The 22583-nt window shown below is 32.9% G+C and overlaps 1 protein-coding gene and 1 pseudogene across 1 annotated transcript; both read right to left on the bottom strand.

The window, feature by feature from the left end:
* Window positions 1–3045: 3045 nt before the first annotated feature.
* Window positions 3046–4124, bottom strand: LOC148194278 (uncharacterized). Its single transcript, XM_088097166.1, has 3 exons — window positions 4015–4124; window positions 3680–3925; window positions 3046–3610 (listed from the first exon to the last, which is right to left on the bottom strand). Exons 1-3 carry the CDS (start codon window positions 4122–4124, stop codon window positions 3046–3048), a joined length of 921 nt encoding a protein of 306 aa, XP_087953292.1.
* Window positions 4125–4938: 814 nt separating this feature from the next.
* On the bottom strand, window positions 4939–5967 carry LOC148194277 (uncharacterized; annotated as a pseudogene).
* Between the last annotated feature and the right edge of the window lie 16616 nt (window positions 5968–22583).

Genomic DNA, 22583 nt, shown 5'->3' with positions numbered 1-22583 from the left:
TTACATCTTATTAAAAGTAATTATTCCTAAAAAAGATAAATGTAATGTAACTTAACTTTGAGTTTAAGATAAATCTATTGTAATCTAATTTATCAGGTTTAGTTATTAGATGATGCAACTCGATTTAATTCAATTTAATTAGATTTAGTTATGTTTTTATTTATATTTAATTAATAATTTGATTTTTATATTTAGATTTTGTTTTTTATATTTGTTTTTAATTAAATTAAGTTTTTGTTTTTTAAAAGGATAATGTGATTCTTTTTTATTAAATTGACGTTAATATCGTGTTATGTGTCAATAGTTAGCTCGGTCACATGTCAAAATTTTTGAATAGTTTTTATTTTATTTTTTTTATTTTAACAAATAACACCTTTAACATAGAAAATAATCCACGTTTTAACACGTAACATATGTAATATTTCTAAACTACGTTATATAAGTTGAGTTTTTTTTTTATTAAAAAAAGCAAAGAGTCGATTGAATATAAAAAAATAGGAATGAAAACATGTCAAAATTTAAATATAAATATAAAATTATTATTTAAATCATAAATTTATGATTAGGTCAAATCTGATTAGATGGAAACTAATACTTTTAAATATAAATTTCATAGGAAGTTTGTCTCTTATCATAATATTTGTAAGAAATTGAGTATTTTCTTTCTACGTATAGTTTGTAAAGTTTGATAAGAAGATATCCGTTTAAGTTGATAATAAGATAGAAAAGCTTAAATGTTGCGTAGTGGTTGGCAGATTTCAATTTTTTGGTACGTCTGATCACAGAACACCTTTTTAGCACTGTGAGTCGAATCCGAATGAAAAGCAAGGAAGCACTAACATGTGTTTCCATTGGATGGTTTCACATTGTCTTTGTCCAATTACAGCCATTGTTGGTGAAGAAGAATCCCTTCTCTTTCACACCCTCCATCTCATCTTTTGTGGACATCGTTGTTTCAGTTGGCAACAACGAAAGCAATGGAATTGACCAAAACTTGAAACATTTTCGTCAGTCTTATTATTATGTCAGGTTTTGGAGTAGGTTGTTACCGCGTTATACATGCCTACCAACCCTCAATACATCAACTCGGTTCAAAAAACCTTCCAATTTCTCATTTACGAGAAAATCTCTTTACCTACCTTTTTCTCTTTGACAACTAAAAAATCAACCCTCCTTACAAAACTTTCTACCTACTCATATGCTCAAACTCTTCTTTCCTTAATTCTTCACTGGGAAACTGCTTCAAAATGAATCTTAATTCTTATTCTATCTTAATTTATCTTTTTATTCTGAAATGTGTAATAGTTTTTCGTTATTTAAAAGTGTCAATATTATTAACAATTTAAATATATATTTTTTAACCAATTGAGATGTCTTCTGAGAATAACATCATGATGAAAGCAATATCTCTTATATATTATTATTGATCATAATAATATTATTTTAACATACTTGAAATCAAAACATTAATAATATAAGAAGAAATAAAAAAACTTGTTTCAAAATTTTGACTCGTTTTATTTAACCTAAAATATATAACCTTGGATCGTGACTTGGGAATTAGTCATTTAACTTAAAAATAAAAAATAAAACAAAAAATATAGAAAAAAGGATACAACAAATTCAATAACATAGTAATTCAAAACGACAAATTAACTAAACAAACAAGAAGATAAGAATATTAAATAAATTAAAATTAATAAAAGGAAAAGTAAATTAAAAATCTATGCAATAATAACAATGAATTTGTTAAATTGTCTTAGTTTATTAGTTTAGGTAATGCTTAGAAGAAAAGAAAGAAACTAACATTTTTCCAATACATTTAATTTTGGCTTAATACCTCTTTTTGTCCCTCTTTATAAGGAAAATGTTCAATTTCGTCTTACCTTTTTCAAAAAGTTCAATGTGGTCCCACGTTGTGAAAAAAGTGTCCAATTTAATCCTTTTTGGTCACGGGGTTAAATATTTAACGATCCTGCTGACAGCGTGGACTGATGTATGCAACGTGGCTTTTTACGTTTGTAACGTGGCAGTGACACTGTTTTTAACTGAGAACGTGGCAGTGGGCAGTGATTAAAATTGTGAGTGTTAGGGTTTGGTTTGGGTAATTCGAAATCGTGATTTGGGGATTGAGAATGGGTTCCCAAGGGTGTTCTTCGTTTTCGAAAAGCTGGGCCAAAGGATCTTCTCGTTCGTCCCATGGTGGTGCTTGTAGGGGAGGTGGGTTAATCCCTACTTGTTACTGTGGTGATATTGCAGTAATGAAAGTGGCCAGAACTACGAAGAATGCTGGGAGAAATTTTTGGGGTTGTCCTCATTACAAGGTTTGAAGTATACCCTTCTCAGTTAATGTTTTGTTTAGTTGATTTGATGCATTTGTTCATACATTCCCTAGCATGGTGAATAACAGGGTGGATCTTCAATTGGGAGCTGTTGTAACTTTTTCAAGTGGTGTTGTGAAGACAACGTGGATGAAAAAGATTGCACAATTATGAAGAGAATAAGTGAGCTGGAAAATGCAGTGAAGGATTTGCAGAAAATCCAGAAAATGATGAAGTTTTTAGTTGTAGCTTTGTGTGTGTGTTGTGGTTGACCTTGTAATTTTGAAGTTGTGGTTAGGTTGATTTGGTTAGGTTGATTTAGTTAGGTTGTGTTTGTTATAAGTTGGCTTAATACCTGTTATGTATTTGGATGCTTGAAAAAAGTACGTTGACAATGCGAAGGTGTTTTGGTTGGTGTAACATCAGTTATGCAATGCAATGTAGAAAATGTTCGAATCAGTCCCCCATTTGGTTTAAAAATGTTGAAACAGGTCAACCCAATAATGCATATGACTGGGGACTAATGGCACATATTACAAATCTAAATACAAGCTTTGACCAAAACATGATGAAAGCACTTTGATTCATTAAATAAAGGCAGTACAGGTTTGTCACCAAAGTACATGATATTGAATACATGTAACCTCCAATTCATCTAAAAAGACAATACATGTCTGTTACCAAAATAAAGACAGTACAGTACATAATAAACCAATTCATCTATCTATCTATTTTTTCTTCTGACTCTGAATTTTGGTGGACGGGATGATTGGGAAGTTGGAGGTGGCTGGGTTGGTTCTGGTGGCTGGGTTGCTTCTGGTGGGTGGTTTGCTTCTGCTGGTTGGGGCCGTAAAGGGCAGTTATTCCTGTTGTGCTTTGTCTGACGACAAATGGTACACTTTTTCCTATGCCCTCCAACACGCATTTGAGTGTCGTCCTTAGTTAACTCCCATGCCTCCAACTTGCGTTTTTTCTTTGGCCTCCCAAGCAACTTCCTTATCAGTGGTGGTAGTACATCATTGAAATTTGTGGTTTGCCATAGTTGGGGACCATTGAGTGGAAAAATTATGGAAACATACACCTCTTCATATGTGGATCTTCTAAAGCAAGTGGGTATAAAATTTTCTGGATTAACATTACAGTAATTCATTGCTGCAATTGCATGACAACATGGGATGTCACTGATCATCCACTTTCTGCAGCTACACTCTTTAGTGTCCAGATCCACTGTGAACTTGTTCCCAACAGATGAAGTGTGCCTAACCTCAAAAATCTTTCGTCCAGCCCAGCTGAAAGAAATAAAGCACATCAATGAACGTAAATAACAAAATGTATATAAATTGTGGTGATAAGATTACCTTGGCAGCCAAAATCTAGACAAATTACATTCTTTCTGAAGCCTCTTCTTTATCTTTGGGCATATTGTGAAGTCCATAGATGCCACCTTGCTTCTGTTGGTGGCCCACCTTTTCATGAGATACACTCTGATATCCTCCATCATTGTGATAATTGGTTTTCCTCTTGCATGAATGAGGACACTGTTGAAAGCTTCAGTGATGTTGTTATCAAGGGTATCACACATTGGTTGAGCTGTGAAGCGAGACCTTGACCAAAACCTGTTGAAAAAAACAATTCTCAAATGGGTTACAATGCATCTGTGACAGTAATGTGTATATAATGGCTAATGGGTTACCTTGGGGGAATGACTATGAGGTATTTATATGCTTCAACATTGACTTCTTTAATTTTCAGCATTTCTCTCTCCCAAGCCTGGGGATATGTGGTGGTTGCAGCACTCCACATCAGATTTTTTAATACCTGCCCACCAAACCTTTTCCTAAAGTTTGCATAGAGGTGCCTTAAACAATATCTTTGTTCTGCCCGAGGCAAAAGCTCTTGGATAGCTAAGACTAACCCCTGCACAATTAAATTTAGTAATAAAACCATATCCTATACAAAATCATTAACTAAAAATGAAAATAAGCTGCACATTATACCTTCTGCTGGTCTGACATCCATGTGCACCCTCCACATACTTGACTGCCCCCGAGGTCTTCAATTAACAATTACAAAAACCATGTCCAGGTGTTTTTGTTCTCCACTTCTACTACTGCATAGGCAAGGGGTAACATTTGGTCGTTTGGGTCCCTACCAACAGCAGTAAGCAGCTCCCCTTGTAAACACCTTTCAAAAAACATCCGTCTAAACATATAATGGGCCTACAACTTATGAAACTATCTTTGCAAGCTTTGAGACAAACATACATTCTTTGAAAGATTGGGTCACCATTATGAGAGTCAACTTTAATTTGCACTGTTGACCCTGGATTACACCTCAACAGCTCATGTCCATAGTCGTACACCCTTTTATATTGTTCTATGAAATCTCCTTCAACCTGTCTTGTGGCAATTAACTTTGCCCTTCTTGCCTTGGATATTGAAACATTTGTATTCCATTTTCTTAATGCTTTAGTACGAATATCATTCACCTTTAAACTAGGATTCTCAACTAAAGATCTATCTATTTCCTGACTTAACCACTTAACATTCATCAGTTTAATATTAAGTTGTCTACTACAACTATGAGTATCAATTATCTTCCTCAATTGCCAAATTTTTCATGACGGCAAATAACCACAATAAGCTAGCCATGGGCACTTACGTTGGCCACCCATGCATGTCACCCTCACCCTACGGTTATCATTTTTGATAAATTTTAGATCCCTTCCAGCATGAACAACATACCTTCTAATAGCATCCTTAAACTCTTCCCTGTTAGTAAAAATAGTGCCCACTTCCCACTTGTAATCTGCCATGGACTTCTGCTTTGCATATTTTGAGAAAGGACCTACATCTATTGTATCATCATTGTCATCCTCCTCACTTGCACTATTTTCAGGAGTTAAAAGCTTATCAGACTCCCAATCATCATCTGACAAACCCCTACATTGTTGGGTTTCTTTTTCACTGTCTTCATCATCCACGTATTCATCACCACTCAGATCATCCATTCCTGCTGCATCATCACTGTTCACTTCCACTTCTTATTCACTTTCGACCTCAATTTCAGCCTCATTATCCACTTCTAATGCTTCTTCACTTACATCCTCAACTTCATCCTCATTCTCAACCTCCACTGCAACCTCATCATCTTCTGCAACCTCATGCTGAACATCCTTATTATACACTGAATCCTCCATCTCAACCTCCAATGCATCGTCATGCTCAACATCCAACCAATCCTCATTGTCAACATCCAGTAAATCCTCATTGTGAACCTCCAATCCTTCACTTACATTCTCAACATCCCGTGCATCCTCATTCTCAACATCCACTGCATACTCATTCTCAACCTCCACTACACCCTCCACTACGTCTTCCATTCCTTCTTCACCACCCTCAACATGTGCGTCTCCTCCTACGCCACTATCCTCACCACTCTCTGCATGACCTTCACATAGCAAAAGAATCTCATTCTCATCATTTTCTAAGATAGTTGCTTCGTCCACCCCATGCACAACATACAGGTTCACTTCCCCCAAATACTTAGCCACATTCATCATGTTCATAGCTCCTTTATCATCATCAACCTTATGTAGAACATGTTGGACACTGTAATATAATTCTTCTACTTCCATGTATCCCATATGGTTAAGTGAACCTAATACTCCAAAATAACACCATTTATCGGGGTCTACGTCCCAATTAACTATCTCTCCGCCTATATAATTAAAGGGGACTTCTTTGATCAAGGTCCCACCATGGTGGACCACTACCCGAAACATGTCATCAGACATCCCTACCCGAACCCTGCAAATGCAAACGGGGGACCACTAATTTCAGTTAAAGTAAGACCTATGAGACCACTATCATGCATCAAAAGAAGATAACTTTTCACAGAAATCAATTTCACCATAGTTAAACCCCCTCAAACGCGACAACAATGAAAACATTTTCGAAAAACCTCTAACCTTATTTGATTTGCGGAATTGGATTTCCTCTGGAGATTTCACCTTCAAGATCACCCAATTTGGATTTGCAGGTCCTCCAAAATGCTTATCCCCAAATCACGATTTCGAATTACCCAAACCAAACCCTAACACTCACAATTTTAATCACTGCCCACTGCCACGTTCTCGGTTAAAAACAGTGTCACTGCCACGTTACAAACGTAAAAAGCCACGTTGCACACATCAGTCCACGCTGTCAGCAGAATCGTTAAATATTTAACGCCGTGACCAAAAAGGATTAAATTGGACACTTTTTTCACAACGTGGGACCACATTGAACTTTTTGAAAAAGGTAGGACGAAATTGAACATTTCCCTTATAAAGAGGGACAAAAAGAGGTATTAAGCCTTTAATTTTAAAGCGAAGAAAAAGAGATATTCCTTTTCTATCATACATGTGTATAGAAAAAATTACGCAAACAATTTAATATAACTTACTTGTATGGCAGCATCTTGGTCGCTCGCTCCCTAACCTAAGTTCAAGTTAAATTAAAATAAAATGTTTAAAATTAATAAATAACGATACTCATTTATAATATATATATATATATATATATATATGTATATATATATATATGTATATGTTCTTGTTTTTAGAGAACCCTTATGTTGTTTAAAAAAATCTCAAAATAATTCTCACAAGATAACAATGTTATGCAGAGAATATTAATTTGATATAGACTTCAAAAAGAAAGAATAAAGGGTGAATTCAAATTAACAATAGAAAAGAAACTACATAAGAACACAAACAACGTATAATAGAACACATAAGCTAAAAATAGAAACAAAAGATGGAAAAGAAAGGGAATAGTGTTGACAAACGAAGAAAATAAGCATCTTGCTTTAATAAAGAGTTTTGATGTTGATGACTTATGGAAAAGTGTGAAAGATTTCATGATGATTCATGGAGAAATGTTAAAGTCTTAAAAAAATCCTTGGATTTAAGAGTTGCAAATACTTAAAAATTTAATTGTTAAAGTGATGTAATCTTTATATATTATTTAAGATAGTTAAATGACCAAGAGTCAAAAGACAATAATTAAGTTGTTAGATGCTTTGGGATAATTAATGGTTAGTTTTTAAGACAGTTGTTGTTGTTTTATTGTGGTTGTATAAATGTCATATTTTTATTGTCGTTTCTTTTATAGGATTGTATTAATATACTTTGTATTCTATATTATATATTTTGAATATCATTATGAAATGCCTTATTTTATTAGCTTTATACTACTAAAAGGACATGTTACATGATTGATTTTCTTAAACAGTCTAACTGGACCATACAAGATTGAATTCCTATAAATTATCAGTATTGTCTCCTCTTATATTAAATTAAAAATATATACATGTTTCTCAAAAGACTAGGAGTATATAATTTGTAAGACAAAGTATTAGAGTTGATATGTGTTTAAAATAATGAGACTGAGTATTTTAAAGTTAAAATAATTCAATAATATAAATAGAAATTCATAAACTCGTCTCATTATCAAAAGCACTTACCATTTCTCTAGAACTCTTTCTCCAAGTTCTCTTTTCCTTCTCTCTACAATTTCTAACACTTAGATCATCTGTTTGACGATCAGGAGGTGTCTAAGTGATCATGATGGGGAATCTTTCCTTTCCATCCGATCAATCTTCTTTGTAGAGTAAGTAAGTTTCTGCTTCCTCTAATTCTTTAGTTAGGTCCATGTCTAGATACTTCTGTCACATGTGTCAAATTTGGTTCTTTCTTATCTCTTTGTTAATTAGAGGTCCTAAGGACTTATTCTGATCGTGTTTTTGTGGTTTTTAAATTTTTCTAGAGTTTCTTGAGCTCAAAGCAAGAGCAACTAACTGTATAGAGTTGTGGTAACTTCTTTTAAGGTAAGAGAAATAATTTTTATGCATAAACTGTTGAATTTCAATTATGATTGATGGTTGTGATGATAATATAATGATTTGGTTGTAATTGAGATGAGTGAATTATTGATAAGTGTGTTTAATTGAGTGAAATCAGTAATGTGATGCTTGATGCCTTGTATGAGTCTGTGTTGGATCGTGATAACTTTGTGAATGAGGTTTTAGTGAAATGATGGTGTCACTTTTGGTTGAAATGCTGATGGAAATAAATTAGTAGAATTATGGATCATTTTGATCAATAGAAGGGGTGTTGATTGGTGAGTTTTAGAAGAAATGGTAAAAGGCGGGAAATAGGGGTTTAGGATCTTTGGTAGGGTTAATTGTGACTTGTATGGATGGAAATTGAATATGTTAATGGTCTAGAAAGGCATGATAGATAAGAAGATTATGTTTTTAATGACTTTTAGTGTCATTTTGAGGTTTTGAGTAGTGAGTTTTGAAATTGGAAGGTATGAGGTAAAAGGAAGGTTTGGGGTCTGTTATTGAGTTCTTTAAATCCCTAAATTGGTCAGTTATGAGCTAAAATGTATAGAATTGGGTTATGGTCTCTAGAGTGGGTTTTAGTTAATTTGAATTAAAAACTTATGGTCAAACAATTTTAGATTTAGTTTAAGTTGAGTCCTAAACACTTGGAAAGGTCAATTGTGTCTTAGAACGCGTAATGGAAGTGATGAAAGTTCGTAGTAATGCCTAAGATAAGTCTTGAAGTGTTAAGGGGTGCAAATTCTGCAGATTTTGATGCTGTGGATTATGCAGAGTGGTTGGGCAAGCAAGGAGAGATCGCTGGGCCAGTATTTGAGGGTCTTAGTAGTGAGTTTCAGTGGCTAGGCGAGCCAACTCGCGGGGATGGTGGAACTTACGATTTCCACTCTGTCTAGGTGAGTGGGTTGGTTCGTTGGGCAAGTTTGTAGGCTGTTTTGGCTTTGGTTCCAGTTGCTCGGCAAGCTAACTTGCTGGGCTGTGGAAGTTCAATGGTTTTGCTCTCGCTGAACGAGTGAAGACTGCTTACTGAGCGAGTAAGTGGGTTCTCTTGGTTATTTTAATTGATTTTCTCTTTTATGTGTAGTTGTAAATGGTAGAATGATGTACCTTATATTCTGTGACATGATTGAAAGGTGTGATGACATGTGAATGATGACTATAAGGATTTCAAGGAGAGGTCCTTTAAATGGTTATGTGTATAAGTGTATGTATTGATATAGGATGCTAGTAATTAAAGGTTATTTTGACGCTATCAATAACTTCCAATCTCAAGAAGAGAAGGATAATTATGTGGTGGAGAGTAGTAGGAGGTTCCTAGTCTATTGGTTAATTATTTGGCCATAGATGCTTGAAAGGATTAATCTTGGAGTGTGGTGATTGTCGTTGAAGATGTTGTTGTTAATCCACCTGAAAGACAAGGCCTCTATAGTTCGATATCAATACATGTATCTAAATGGTCAGTCTAGAGTTAGATGATGAAATGTGTATAAATATTGTAGTGATTGATAGTTGAATTATTGAATGATGATTATAAATGAGGTTTGTGTGTGTTCTTTGATAAACTAGCTTACCCTTTCTCTATGTTTGTGTTTGTTCATTTCTTGGGTTGCAATGATCATCTTTACGATGTGAGCAAATGAGGAGTTGTCTTTGGATCAGATCTTAGGCGGCGGGGATGCAACAAAGGACCAATCTTAGTTTATTAGTTTTCTAATGTTTTATATATGTATATAGTTGTTTATAGTTTCTTTTCGATAAACTTCTAGTCGCACTTTAACTTTCAAGTATAAGGAGTTTTTGTTGATAACGATATTATCCTCTCTTTTAGTATATGTTATACTATTATGGTTACTCTTGGATAATTGTAAAAGTTCATATATGTTTTCCTTGTGACTGTTCTAGTTTTATTGATGTGTGATTTATCCTATAATAGTGTTAATACTATTAAAAATTAAGATGTTACATAATTTTTGTATTGAATCTCAAACGGGAAACAAAAACTCTCTCAATGCTACAACAATTTGAAACAAACCAAATTTACGCATAACCAATTAAAAAAAATAAATCAATATATTAGACATAAAAAAACATTAAACAATATATATTAAAAAATATTTCCAATAATAAAAGAAATCATACAAAAATTTAAAAGTCAAACCTGTCCAAGAGAGAAACTTGGGAGCGAGAGAGAGAGAGAGTAAGAGTAATGAGACATATTGAGAGCTTCAAAGCCAAAATTGGCGAAAGAGAGAAACCTGAGAGTCGAAGCGAGAACGAGAACGAGAGCAAAACCACAACATGGGTACCATGGTGACAATGAAAGCACCCTAAATGTGTCACGATGATAATAGGAAACTTGGATTATAGAAAGATTAAAACAATCAAGAATAACATTATAGTTCTACAGTAATAAATGAACGTAAAAGAAAGAGAAGAAAAACAAGAGGGGAGAAATAAATGAACATCAACAAAGGACTTTATGGAGGAAAATGCACGACGAAGGAGAAGAACAATGAGTTGTGCACGACACCATACAACAAGACCTTTTATGGACTTGTAAAAATTCATAAATTAACCCTATACATAAGAGTAAAGGCTCCAGTTTTAGGTTAAACCGAAGCCTATAGCCTGACTATTTAAGTATATGATTTGATTCTCTCAAAGACCTAAAGCCTTATTGAGGCAGTTAGGGTATAAGCTTCAGTTTTATAAAGAACCAAAGTCTATACTAAGACGTTTAGTACAAACTTTTAAACATGCAATAATGTTTTTGAAATTATTAACAAAGTATAAACATATATCTAAGTTAATTGAAACTTATATCGTGACTATTTCAATTAACTTATAACTAATGTCTATACTTTAAAAATAATTTCTTCGATTAAAGACTTATTTTTTTAAAATTATAACATATTATAAATAGTTAAACATGGTTTTTGAACTGGTGCTTTTATATATATATATATATATATATATATATAATATGTAATATACATTTAGAAATTAAAATTTTTTAAGTACTACATATTTAGTGTATAATATTTAAAGATAGTATATTTTGGGATTAGGATTCTCCACCTAAGCATGAAATAAATAAGTAAAATTATATATATAAAAAAAGGGTAAATGTCTCCTCTTCCTACTTTATTATTATTTTTCCCTTTTTTTTTCTTTTTTATTTTTAAAAGGTTGGCAAATGGAAGCTCAAGGACGATATGCTTGTGTCGTTGCCTATGCATTCACTGCTATTTATATTTGCAAATATAATGATGATTATAAGTAATTACAGTTACTCTTAGTTCGTTTTCCATTTTAACCTTTCTATACATTTTTTTAATTGATATTATTTATTATTATTATTTTAATACTGATATTATTTTTTATTGATTAATTATTTAGTATTATTATTTTATTTTTTTATAATAATATTATTTATAATTGATTGATATTATTTATGTATATATGTGTATATATAGTTTGAAATATAGTTTTCAAAAGTTGAAGAAAGATATGAACTTTAATCAATGTTGGTAGGATTTAATTATTGTCAGTTTTGTTTAGTTTTATAACATGTTAGATCTTGAATTTTAATTAGTTGCTTAATGATTCCCTATATACGTTTTTACTTTTTATAATAACATTAGTTTTAATTTGTGAAACATATCTAGTTGACTTATTGAATGCATGATACATGATTACACAATCTAAATTCTAGCTTGATTATATACCTATTTAAGTATATTTATGGAAGATATGTTTGTTTAAGATGAAAAAAAAAATTAGATGTTTTTAGAAAATATCCTTTTCTATATAAAACTAAAAGAAGATTATTAAAATATTTTAAAACATAAATTATTACTTTTCGTTTAAATAATTTATTAATTCAAGGAGATTTGAGTAGGATTTGCAGGGTTAGGTTCAATTCGCTGAACCCTTGCTTCGAATATCAGTTTGATGTGTTAGCCAATGGTAAATTATAGCAACATTAGTATTTGTAAAAATTTATAAAATGTATTTGAATGAAAAACGAAATTGAGAATGGAAGGGGAAAATTCATAAAATAAAATGGAAATGAAAATGAAAAATGCATAAATATAAAATAGAAACTGTACCTTTATAAAGTAAGAACAATGGCTGGTTAGTTTGTTTATGTTTTCCTTAAAACATTTTATAACATAAATGATTATTTGAAAATTAGAGTGAAAACGAAAACATATGTTACTAAGCTAGTTTTAAATGGGTTTTTCTAAATTAATTGTACTAATAACAAATGTAAAAAATATTATTTAAATTGCTTCTTAATATAAGACATATTATAAAGTCTTGTAAAGAATCTTGAAAGTTCAAAATTGTGTCATATATTTTAGTTATTATAGAAATGATCGACTTAAAAGATTTTTCGAAAACAATTTTCTCTACGACTAACGAAAAGGTTTTCTCGAATTAATGTAGATTAAGTATTTTTAAGTTAGTTATAATAGACGAGTTGTAAAATTAATGTAGATTATAATATTAAAAAAACCGTTACTATACATTTTGTTTACTCGAATTTTGTTGGTGATTAAAAAGAAATATAATTGCTCTATATATTTTGTTCACGAGTGATAACGATGCACAGGGAAGAAGAGAAGTTTGTGCAATCAGGATTGAATGACTTGTGCACTAAAACCATACTTAATTCGAATATATTATTTTGTACCTTAAAATTATTGATAAAAAAATTAAAACTATATAGAAGGTAATTTCTTTATTTATTTATAGATTAAATATATTTTTAATTTCTAAATTTAAACTTAAAATTAAAATTCACCTGTCTTCCAAATTTTGATATTTTTATCTTCAAACTTTAAAAATGAATGTGTGAAAAAAATAATGTGTGTGATTATTTTAATTTAATAGTGTTAACTTTTTTTTGAGCTTATTCAACATTGCTCTAGACTAATGTAACATCCCAAAAATACAGTTAAAAACTATATAGTAGAATAACCACATTCAATAATAATTCAGATCAATCTTACACTAGAGTAGAGCGAACGCTTATGGCCGAACGACCTTACATAAAAGAGTTACGAAATTAACTAAACGGGTTAAGAAAGTCTAACCGAACGGTTTACAAAAACTTATACCGAACGGTCAAAATAAAAATCAAAAGGGGAGGTGATCGAACGACCACCTTACTATACTAGACTACTGACCGAACGTCCTACTCTTCAGTCTTCACTTTTACCTCTACCAAATTTTCTTCTTCCAGCATCTCTTCCAGCAGCTCGTCACCTTTTGCTTACATCCACACGGATGATCATTGCAATGACAAAGACGGACGTACCAAACCAGACAGGACAGGAAAACACAGGGTAAGCTTATATAATTTAATTCAAGTGTAAACATACATTTCTCACATTCAAACACATAAGGTACATTTCAACATACGTTTTCAAGCAAGGCCTAATACTAGACTAACTGTCCGGACTGTATGAAATCTGTGTAGCTACGACGTTCGTGCACTCGGGTGATGTAGTAACTGGAATGTTCTCATCAGCTGCCACCCGAGGTTAGTCCTATATGTCCAAAGTACCCCTAAAGACTAGGACCTCCTGCAGTTCCCACACATGACCTACCCTCCTCTACGTGAGGACGAGTACTCACGGAACATCAGGATGCACCGCCAGCTTAGCATAACCACATTCATACTTTACCAAATTACAACATTCATTCATGAGTCGTTCCTCCCCGGAACGCTCGTTCAAAATTCACAACATTTCATCCATCTCATAATTTTCTTCTTTCATTATCAATCTTCTCAATTTCATTTTTCATTACTAATCATTTCAATTTCCTCTTTTTTCAAAGATTATTAAGAATACCCGATACCGAACGTTCAATCCTCACTCAGAACGAGGACGAACGCTTGCAACGAGATAGAGAGGTCTCCAGTTCCAGAGAAGAATAAGATCAAGGGGATTACTATCGATTTGAGAAAGAAACCGAGTACAATTATACAACACAAGAACGGACGTTACTTACAACATGAATCAGTTAAATGAACTGACTCTCGTGAGCTCAAACCAACACTTCAAAGAACATGTCAAGTATTAAGGCTGTAGGCCGGAACCAATGAATGTAGACACGTCAAGACATTTAAAGAACCATACTTAGAAGAATTCACATACAAAAAAAGAAACCAAATGCCAGTCAATGACCGAACACGGTAGAGGGAAATTCTACCGAAGTTGGACGAACGCTATTTTCATCAAGATAGATCAAACCATAAACGAGTACAAGCGCTTGGTATAAGACCGAGCACTACTCATTTCGAGAGCTTGGTGTGAGACCGAGCACTACTAAACTTATAATAGAAAGCTTAATAAATATAATAAGATACTATTGGAATTGTGTTTAAAAATGACTAAAATATACAAATACATATATTTACAAAATTTAAGTTTATCACCGAATACTCAGATGCAACTACGCTTGGCCGAACGCTCAAGCATAGTATTACCTCACGAAGACGCTCGTCCTCAACTAGGATTCTTTCCAAATGAAAGAATCCAATTTTAACTAAGGTTACTAATATTACTGAACGGTCAATGACCGTTCAATGACAAACGTACACTATCATAGGGAAATTTCATATCCAGGATTCATTTATCTTCAACTCATTTCTTAATACAAAAATTTCTGAACTTTATAAATTAATATCATAATCAATTTTCATACTTCGTACAATCCATATCATACCAAATAATCATATTCCATATAAATAAGCATATCAGCATTCATACTTTATATACATTCAACCACTCAGTAACATGCATTCATTATCAACGAACGTGCAAACGAACATACAATTAAATTAAATAAGCTTCCCTTACCTCTGAGCGTGAACGATCGTCCTAGAGACAGAATACGGTTCGTCTGACTACAGATCTTTCTACCCTTACGTTCCACAATCCTTCAAACTAAACCAAACAGCAGAAAACCAATAATGGCTCAGACAAGATGACAGTATGCAACCAAAACTTGGTTTGCATGTACCAGAGAACGAACGAGTACTAGAGAACGAACGAATAAAGATAAGGAAACTTACCAGTTTCAGAACTCGAAACTATTCGGTTCAAAATGAAGCTATGGACGCCGGGAATGCTTCTACGGTGCCTGAATGGTGATCGGAGAAGAGAAATGGTGAGTTTTGGTAGAGAGAAGGGAGAGCTTTTTAGAGAGAAGAAGGAGAAATGAAAGATCAAAATTTTGGAGAAGAAGAGTGCATGCAGAGAGTGTGACGCGAATTTCAGAAAAATCAGTTTTGTTTAAAACGAACGTCCGCTCTTCTGCTGACACCTGCATTCCACTATCTGATTTCTGACTCCCCTCAGCTTGACACTTGACGTCCGTTCAGAGGGGTTTGGGTGCATTTTTAATGGTTCTGACAACTAATATCTCATCAATGTATTAAGATGATGTAAATAATTCAAATATCATTTTAAAATATATTTGACAAAAAAAAATTCTAAGATATTTTTTAAAGATTAAAAAAATTTATTTAATATAATTAGAAGATGATATTAATTTATTTTTAAAATTTAAAATTAAAATGTATCATAATTTATAAAATAAATTTCAATTTTACCTTTAAATTAGAGATTAAAAATATATTTACCTTTTTATTTATTTATATTAATGGAGTTGTATAAATAAAGGTGATGAAAGAATTTTGGGTGAAACACCCATGTAGCTGAAATTTTCAGTCATTAAGGCTTCGACCTTTTGTAGTAAAATTTCCATTACGGCATTGATATTTTTGATTGGTGAAATGTGTACTTAAAAACAAGTTTGGAATCTCCTTGGCCAAACAGGTCTCATTTATTGAAGTTTGTAGCTTTCTTGTTTTGGATTAGTTGTGACCTAATTTTGCTTTTATTTTCCTTTTATTTTCCTTTCAAGGACGAGACAATAAAAAAGGAAACTAAGAAAACCCATTAGAATTTATTGATTTTGTTGATAAATAATATCTAATAGAAAATCCAACTTCCTTTCATATCACATTTCTTTTTAAACACATTTCTTAAGAAGTTTGAATTCTAAAACTGGGTAATTTCTTAAAACTAGGATATGATGTTGCCATTCAGAGGTTGACTATGCAATAGTATTTCATATCATTGCATAATTCACACATCTTTTGGACCTTTTTAGTGACTATTGTTTTAAATTTTGTTTTGTAGAATTGACATAAATCTGGGTGACTTAAAAAGTTTAAATAACCAACTTCGAATTAATAATTTATTGAATTACGTAAAAGAATATCAACATTAGAAATATTCTAATAATAAATGATGAATATTATCAAGCTAGGTATCATAAATAAAACTAAAGAATCACACAAAAATATAGTTTAAACCACGAGTCGTCGACAACGGCGCTAAAAACTTGTTAACTCATTGGTAAGTGTATCAAATCGTATCAAGTAATATAAAATGGTAAGATCAAGTATCGTTTCTCAAGAGACTCGTGTTTACTTAACAATTGTGTAATACCTTAATTAATTAAGACTTAAAAGCTATTTTGTTGGTGTTTAAATGTAAATAGAACAAAAGTAAATATGAATGAGAATTGATCAATTGAGGCTTGACACAAGAATGAATGGATGAAGTTGATAATATGATATGATGATGTTGTTGGGGTTAGATTTCACCTACTTCACTTTCATGCATATTAGAATTCATCTTCTTCGTTGGAATGTTAGTGTCACTTACAAAATTACTTAGAGCCCGATCCCTCGGCGTAAAAAGCCTAGTCTTAATTATTAGACCTCAATTCCTTGAATCTCTAATAATTAATTCCACATTAAGAAAAGAAGCTTAAGACAACCAAACGTCCTATCCCTATCCTTAGGCAATATTCCCTTTGGGTGAAATCCTCTAGATCATGGTTCATAAGATATTTCCCGATACTCAAATAAATCAAACATCAAGTCATGAATGACCACAACATAACAAGCATTAAGAATAAGAGAAAATCACTAACATTCAATGAAAGATGCATAAAATGTTTAAATCATATTGATATACATGAAAGTTTAAAGGTTACATCATCCCAACAACAAATGATTTTAGTTCTCCATTGTCATGGAGAACCTTGGCTTATAATGGAAGAATGAATGAATGGAAACCCTAGAAAGTGAGAAGGAAAGCTCCCGCATACCCAACGTCCCTGGCACTTAGCGTCCCAACTAAAGGCAACCGGGCGTGACTGTGAAGAGACTGGCCCTCAGCGCCTTGGCTGAGGGCAACCAGGCGTCCTGCGTGACAACCAACTGGTGCTCAACGCCCCTGGAGAGGGCGCCCAGGCGTGCTTACAAGGTGAGTGGCGCTCAGCGCCCCAAATGGGGGCAACCAGGCGCCCTACGAGCCTTCTTCAGCCTTCTTTCCCAGTGCTTATGTTGTCCTTCCTGGGTTCCAATTGTTTGATACTTTTACTCCTCTTCCAATCATACCAATAACCTACAAAATTGAGGGAATTAATGATCAAAATCATAAAGTATAACCTCTCTTAAGTTATTTATCAAATTCATCTAAAACAAGAGTTTAAGAAAGCTTCAAAGTCAAAAAGGGTTATTTTAGTATCAAAATAACATCACAAATAACGGTAAATTCAACCGTTATCACCCTCCAAAATGATTCGTACAAGATAGAGGATCTCAAAGGAAAGCTAATCCCAAGGATATGGAGTGTCACACACTTGAATGCACATTACAGTTATAGACCATAGAGTTGACACTTAGTTGCTAGATTGTAACATGAGAAAAGTCCACAGAGTTAGGCCTTAGTTACTAGATTGTAACATGAGAAAAAACCACAAAGTTAACACTCTGTTACTAGATTTTAACATGAGAAAAGACCACGAAGTTGACACTCAGTTAGTAGATTGTAACATGATAAAGGACCACGATATTGACATTGAGTTACTAGATTGTAACATGAGAAAAGACCACGATTTTGACACTTAGTTACTAGCTTGTAACATAGACCACAAAGTTGACACTCAATTACAAGATTGTAACACGAGAAAATACCATGGAGTTGGCACTCAAGTTACTAGACTGTAACATAAGAAAAGATCACAGAGTTAGCACTTAGTTACTAGAATTGTAACATGAGAAACAAGTTACTAGAATTGTAACATGACTCAAACCTTTAAGTGAGACACAAAAAGCCTCCAAGTGAGGCAAGCCATCAAAGTCAACAAAACAAGATTTATCGGGTACAAATGTGCTCAACATGCTAATGTTCGGGTGCAAAAACAAGAGCTATAGGGTACAAAGGAGCTTGACATCCTAATATTCAAGTGCAAAAACAAGAGCTACCGGGTACAGAAGAGCTCAACATCTTAATAACCAAGTACAAAAAGAAGAAGAGCTATTAGGGATAAAAGAGCTCAACATCCCAATAACTGAGTACAAAAGGAATATCTATAGGGTCAGAGGACCACGACATCTTGACCAAACCAGTATAAAAATTCAGAGTTTGAATCTTCATCTCCCTATCGCTCTGCATTTAATCCATTGCATATTATCTTTATTCGAATACACATATTGTTTCATTGTACACATTTTTACTTCCTATTCAAGAAAAGTTTAAAGACTTTCAGTTTTGCTAAAAAGATTTTAAAAGCAATCATTTTTATTCATGACCGATTCACCCCCTTCTTGGTGTGAGAAACGAAGCACATCTTTTTTAACACCACTATCACTTGAAGACGTCTCTTCAATGACAAAGGCTCTATTAGGTATAGAGGTGCTCAACTTCCTGATGCCTGAGTACAAAAATGAAAGCTAATATGCAATCAATACCTAGATCACCTACGTCGTGGATCTTGATCTTCACCTTATCCACTTTGACTTAAGACGTCTCTTCAATGACAAAACCACTTTCTTCCTTTGCTTGATGGAGTTTACAGACCAGCTTACTAGTTGATGCTCCTTTAGGGTTTTTGCTAATCAATATCCGGCTGATCTCAAATAAGTACCAGTTATCACAAGGTTATCACATAAGATGTCAATAAAAAATTTCTCCGTTTTTGTTCATAATCAAAAAATCATCTAATCTTTATGCTCCCTTTAAATTAGTTAATTCAAAAAGAATTTAGGTCCCTTATAATTATTACTCCCCCTAAATGTAATATTCTCCTTAAAATAAAAAAAAAAAACAGATTCTTAAAATAAAAGAAAAACTTTTTTTAACGTTATAACTTAAGATAATCGATTATCCTTAGTGATACTCGATTATTGTCGAGTCAAAGTTGTCAAAATTAATATTTAGAGACCTTGGTAATCGATTATCATCCTTAGTAATCGATTATTGCACGTTAATTTCCGAAAAACACTATTTTATCTATTTTTGGACACTTAAGACATGTCTAAGATTCAAAAATCATTTTAAAGCTCTTAAAAATTACCAGGATACTATAGAGCTTTCTTCTCTTTTTGAAAACTTAACCTATAAAACCAATCAATAGAGTTTTGGTCCCCAAAATCTTATTTGGGTCCTTTAAAGTTATAGGCAAATTACTTTATAACAGACATCCAAGCATATTTTCCATTAGGAACATCAAAATGTTTGATTCTACATTTGTTAGAGGTGTGCCCCTTTTTCATGCAATAAAAACATGTGACAACATTTGGGTTCCTATAATAAGTTGTTCCTTCTTCAACCCATACCCTACATGTTATTTTAATTAGGTTCTTACTTTTAAGAATACTTTTATTTTTATAAACCTTCTTAACGGGTGTAAGCATTTCAACATTATTATTTGTGGTTGCCCCTTCAAGCAGATTTTCAAGAATATCAATATCAAACATATGACTCTTGCAAGATAAACATTCAATAGGATTATCAACAACAATAGGCTCTTTCATTTCTAAATTGCAAATTTTATTTCTCAAAATTACTTCTTCATCTAAAGCTTTTTCATACTTAATTTGCAAATCATGAAATTCACTTTTTAATTTTTCATCACCAACATCTAATTTCTCAAATTCATTTAGCAATTCAAGAAAGGCTTTTTGTAAATCAATCTCACTAGTTTCAAAGCTAGAACTTACTTGGTTTGCATTGTCATCAGTATTAGTCATCAAGCACAAGTTGGCTTCTTCATTTGAATCACTCGAACTACTTGAGCTTAAGTCATTATCATCCCAAGCAATATAAGCCTTCTTCTTCTTGTGAAATTTCTTTTCTTTCTTTTCTTCACTTTTCTTATTTTTTGAACAATCAGTTTTCACATGGATTCTTTTGCCACATCTATAACATTTGTAGTTTGATGAGGAGCCTTGATTGTCCTTCTTTTTCTTCAAGAGTTGGCTTCCAGATGATTCACTATCGGGCATTAAGTATAGATTTTCTTGCTCATTATAATCACTTGAACTTGAGAAGTTTGATGTAGAGCTTGAATTAGACAATGCCAACTTAACCACATCTGTGACTTTATCATAAGTGACTTTTAAAAATTTCCATATTTCCTGAGCACTTTCATAAACATAAGCCTTGTAGAATTCATCAAGGGTTAGTGCAGATAAAATTATATTTTTTTCCTTAACATCATATTGTGTCATTCTGTTTTCATCCATAGTCCACTATAAATAAGGTTTTTTTACCTACATATCATTCACAAAAATGGTGGGAACATTGGGTTCATTCAAAACAGCTTCTCAAATACCCTTGTCAACATACTCCAAAAACATAATTTTCCCCCGTAAAAAAAGGAGGTCTGTCAATTGAAGCACCCTCTGCATACATTTGGTTATGTTTGCCCATTTTCGAAATATTTGAAAAACTATCAAAGCAAGCTCAGATGCCAATTGTTCAGATTGATATCGCACAACGAAACGTTTAAAGAGTGTGATAATCAGACAATAACCAAGAGGGGAAGGGTGAATTGGTTCTTTTAAAAATTATGGTTTTCTTTTAGAACTTTTGTCATACAGTTTATAAGCAAGAGATGTAGAGATAAGGGAAAGTACATAAAGTATTTTTATATTGGTTCGAATCAAAAGATTATACATCCAGTCGTTAATCACTATAAAAGAGTGATTAACCTTTCACTAAAAATCAATAATAATTTACAATAGAGAAAGAAAGATTGAGATTAGAAACCATCTCTCTTAACAAATAAGAGATGAAAGACACCTCCTTTTGACGCCCAAAAGGATAAACAACTTGACTCTGCTTTGTAGGTATACTACACCACTTAGACATACCAAGAAACAACACTTCCTCCTTCACGCACCAAGAGCACAAGCTTCCTTTTTCACACTCAGAGAGTTTCCCTTAGGCACACAACTCTAATACTCTCAAATGAAAAATTTCCTTCTAAGATTTATAGAGGACTCTATTTATAAGCCAAGGGTTAGAAACTGAAAAAGCATCTCCCAACTACGAGTAATAATCAATTATTAAAAGTGATAATTGATTATTTTAGGCCGTTATGGGTTTTGAAAAATGTGATAATCAATTATCCCCTATGATAATCGATTATTGTTGCGACAAATCCTTTTCTAATTTTGCAAGTGATAATCGATTATGCCTTGAGATAATCAATTATTTTCGTAACATAGTCATACTAAAAAGCAATTTACAAGTTTTCTTATGACGTACAAGTGAAAGAAAAAGTCGAATAAAAGATTTTCTACAAAAATGCTTTAACAATATAAGTAAATAATTCTTGAAGGTTCAAGTGCATTATCATCAAAATCTCTTCAATGATCAATTCTTCACATTGGTAACATGAGGCCTCCTTCAATTATAAATAAGAGTTGTTGGTCTATGTAAAAATCACTTTTAAGCTTAGTGAAATGTTGCTGAAATATATCCAGTCATCCTTTGCTCTTTGGTCACTATGATTTCAAATTCTTTACCTCTCCTCTAGCTTCATTCCTTAGTAAGAATGCCTTTTGAGCTTTGAGGCTTCACTTACATGACCACACCTTTACCGAAACCACATCAAACACCTTAATTTTTGTTGCACTTGAGTTTATCCGCTGCATCTTTGATTGTGAGCTTCAAAGACTTGATGAATCTGGTTGAATGAGCTTCCATCATTAAGCCACGAAGAGAAAACCCAACAAGGAAGGTTTCCTCAAGAACTAACCTGAGGCTTAAGCCATGGAAAGTTGTTCATCATGAAGTAATCTTAGGAAGGCTCCAGCCCAAGAATGCATAACTTAAGCCTTGGAGAAAACCCACCTAAGGAGGAAACTTCATGGCTAGAGCCATGAAGCACCGCATGAGTCATGCTATCGGAGTTTATAAATACCAGAATTTTAGATTTTGTTTAGAGACTTCAGAGAGAGCTTTTGAAGACCTTTTTGAGATAGCT

This window comes from Vigna umbellata, chromosome 8 (genome assembly GCF_029865625.1).
Source record: "Vigna umbellata cultivar VRB3 chromosome 8, Vumbellata_1.0, whole genome shotgun sequence".
Classification (NCBI taxonomy): Eukaryota; Viridiplantae; Streptophyta; class Magnoliopsida; order Fabales; family Fabaceae; genus Vigna; species Vigna umbellata.
Note: the sequence above shows the minus strand (reverse complement) of the source record. Positions and strands in the feature narration are given on the sequence as shown.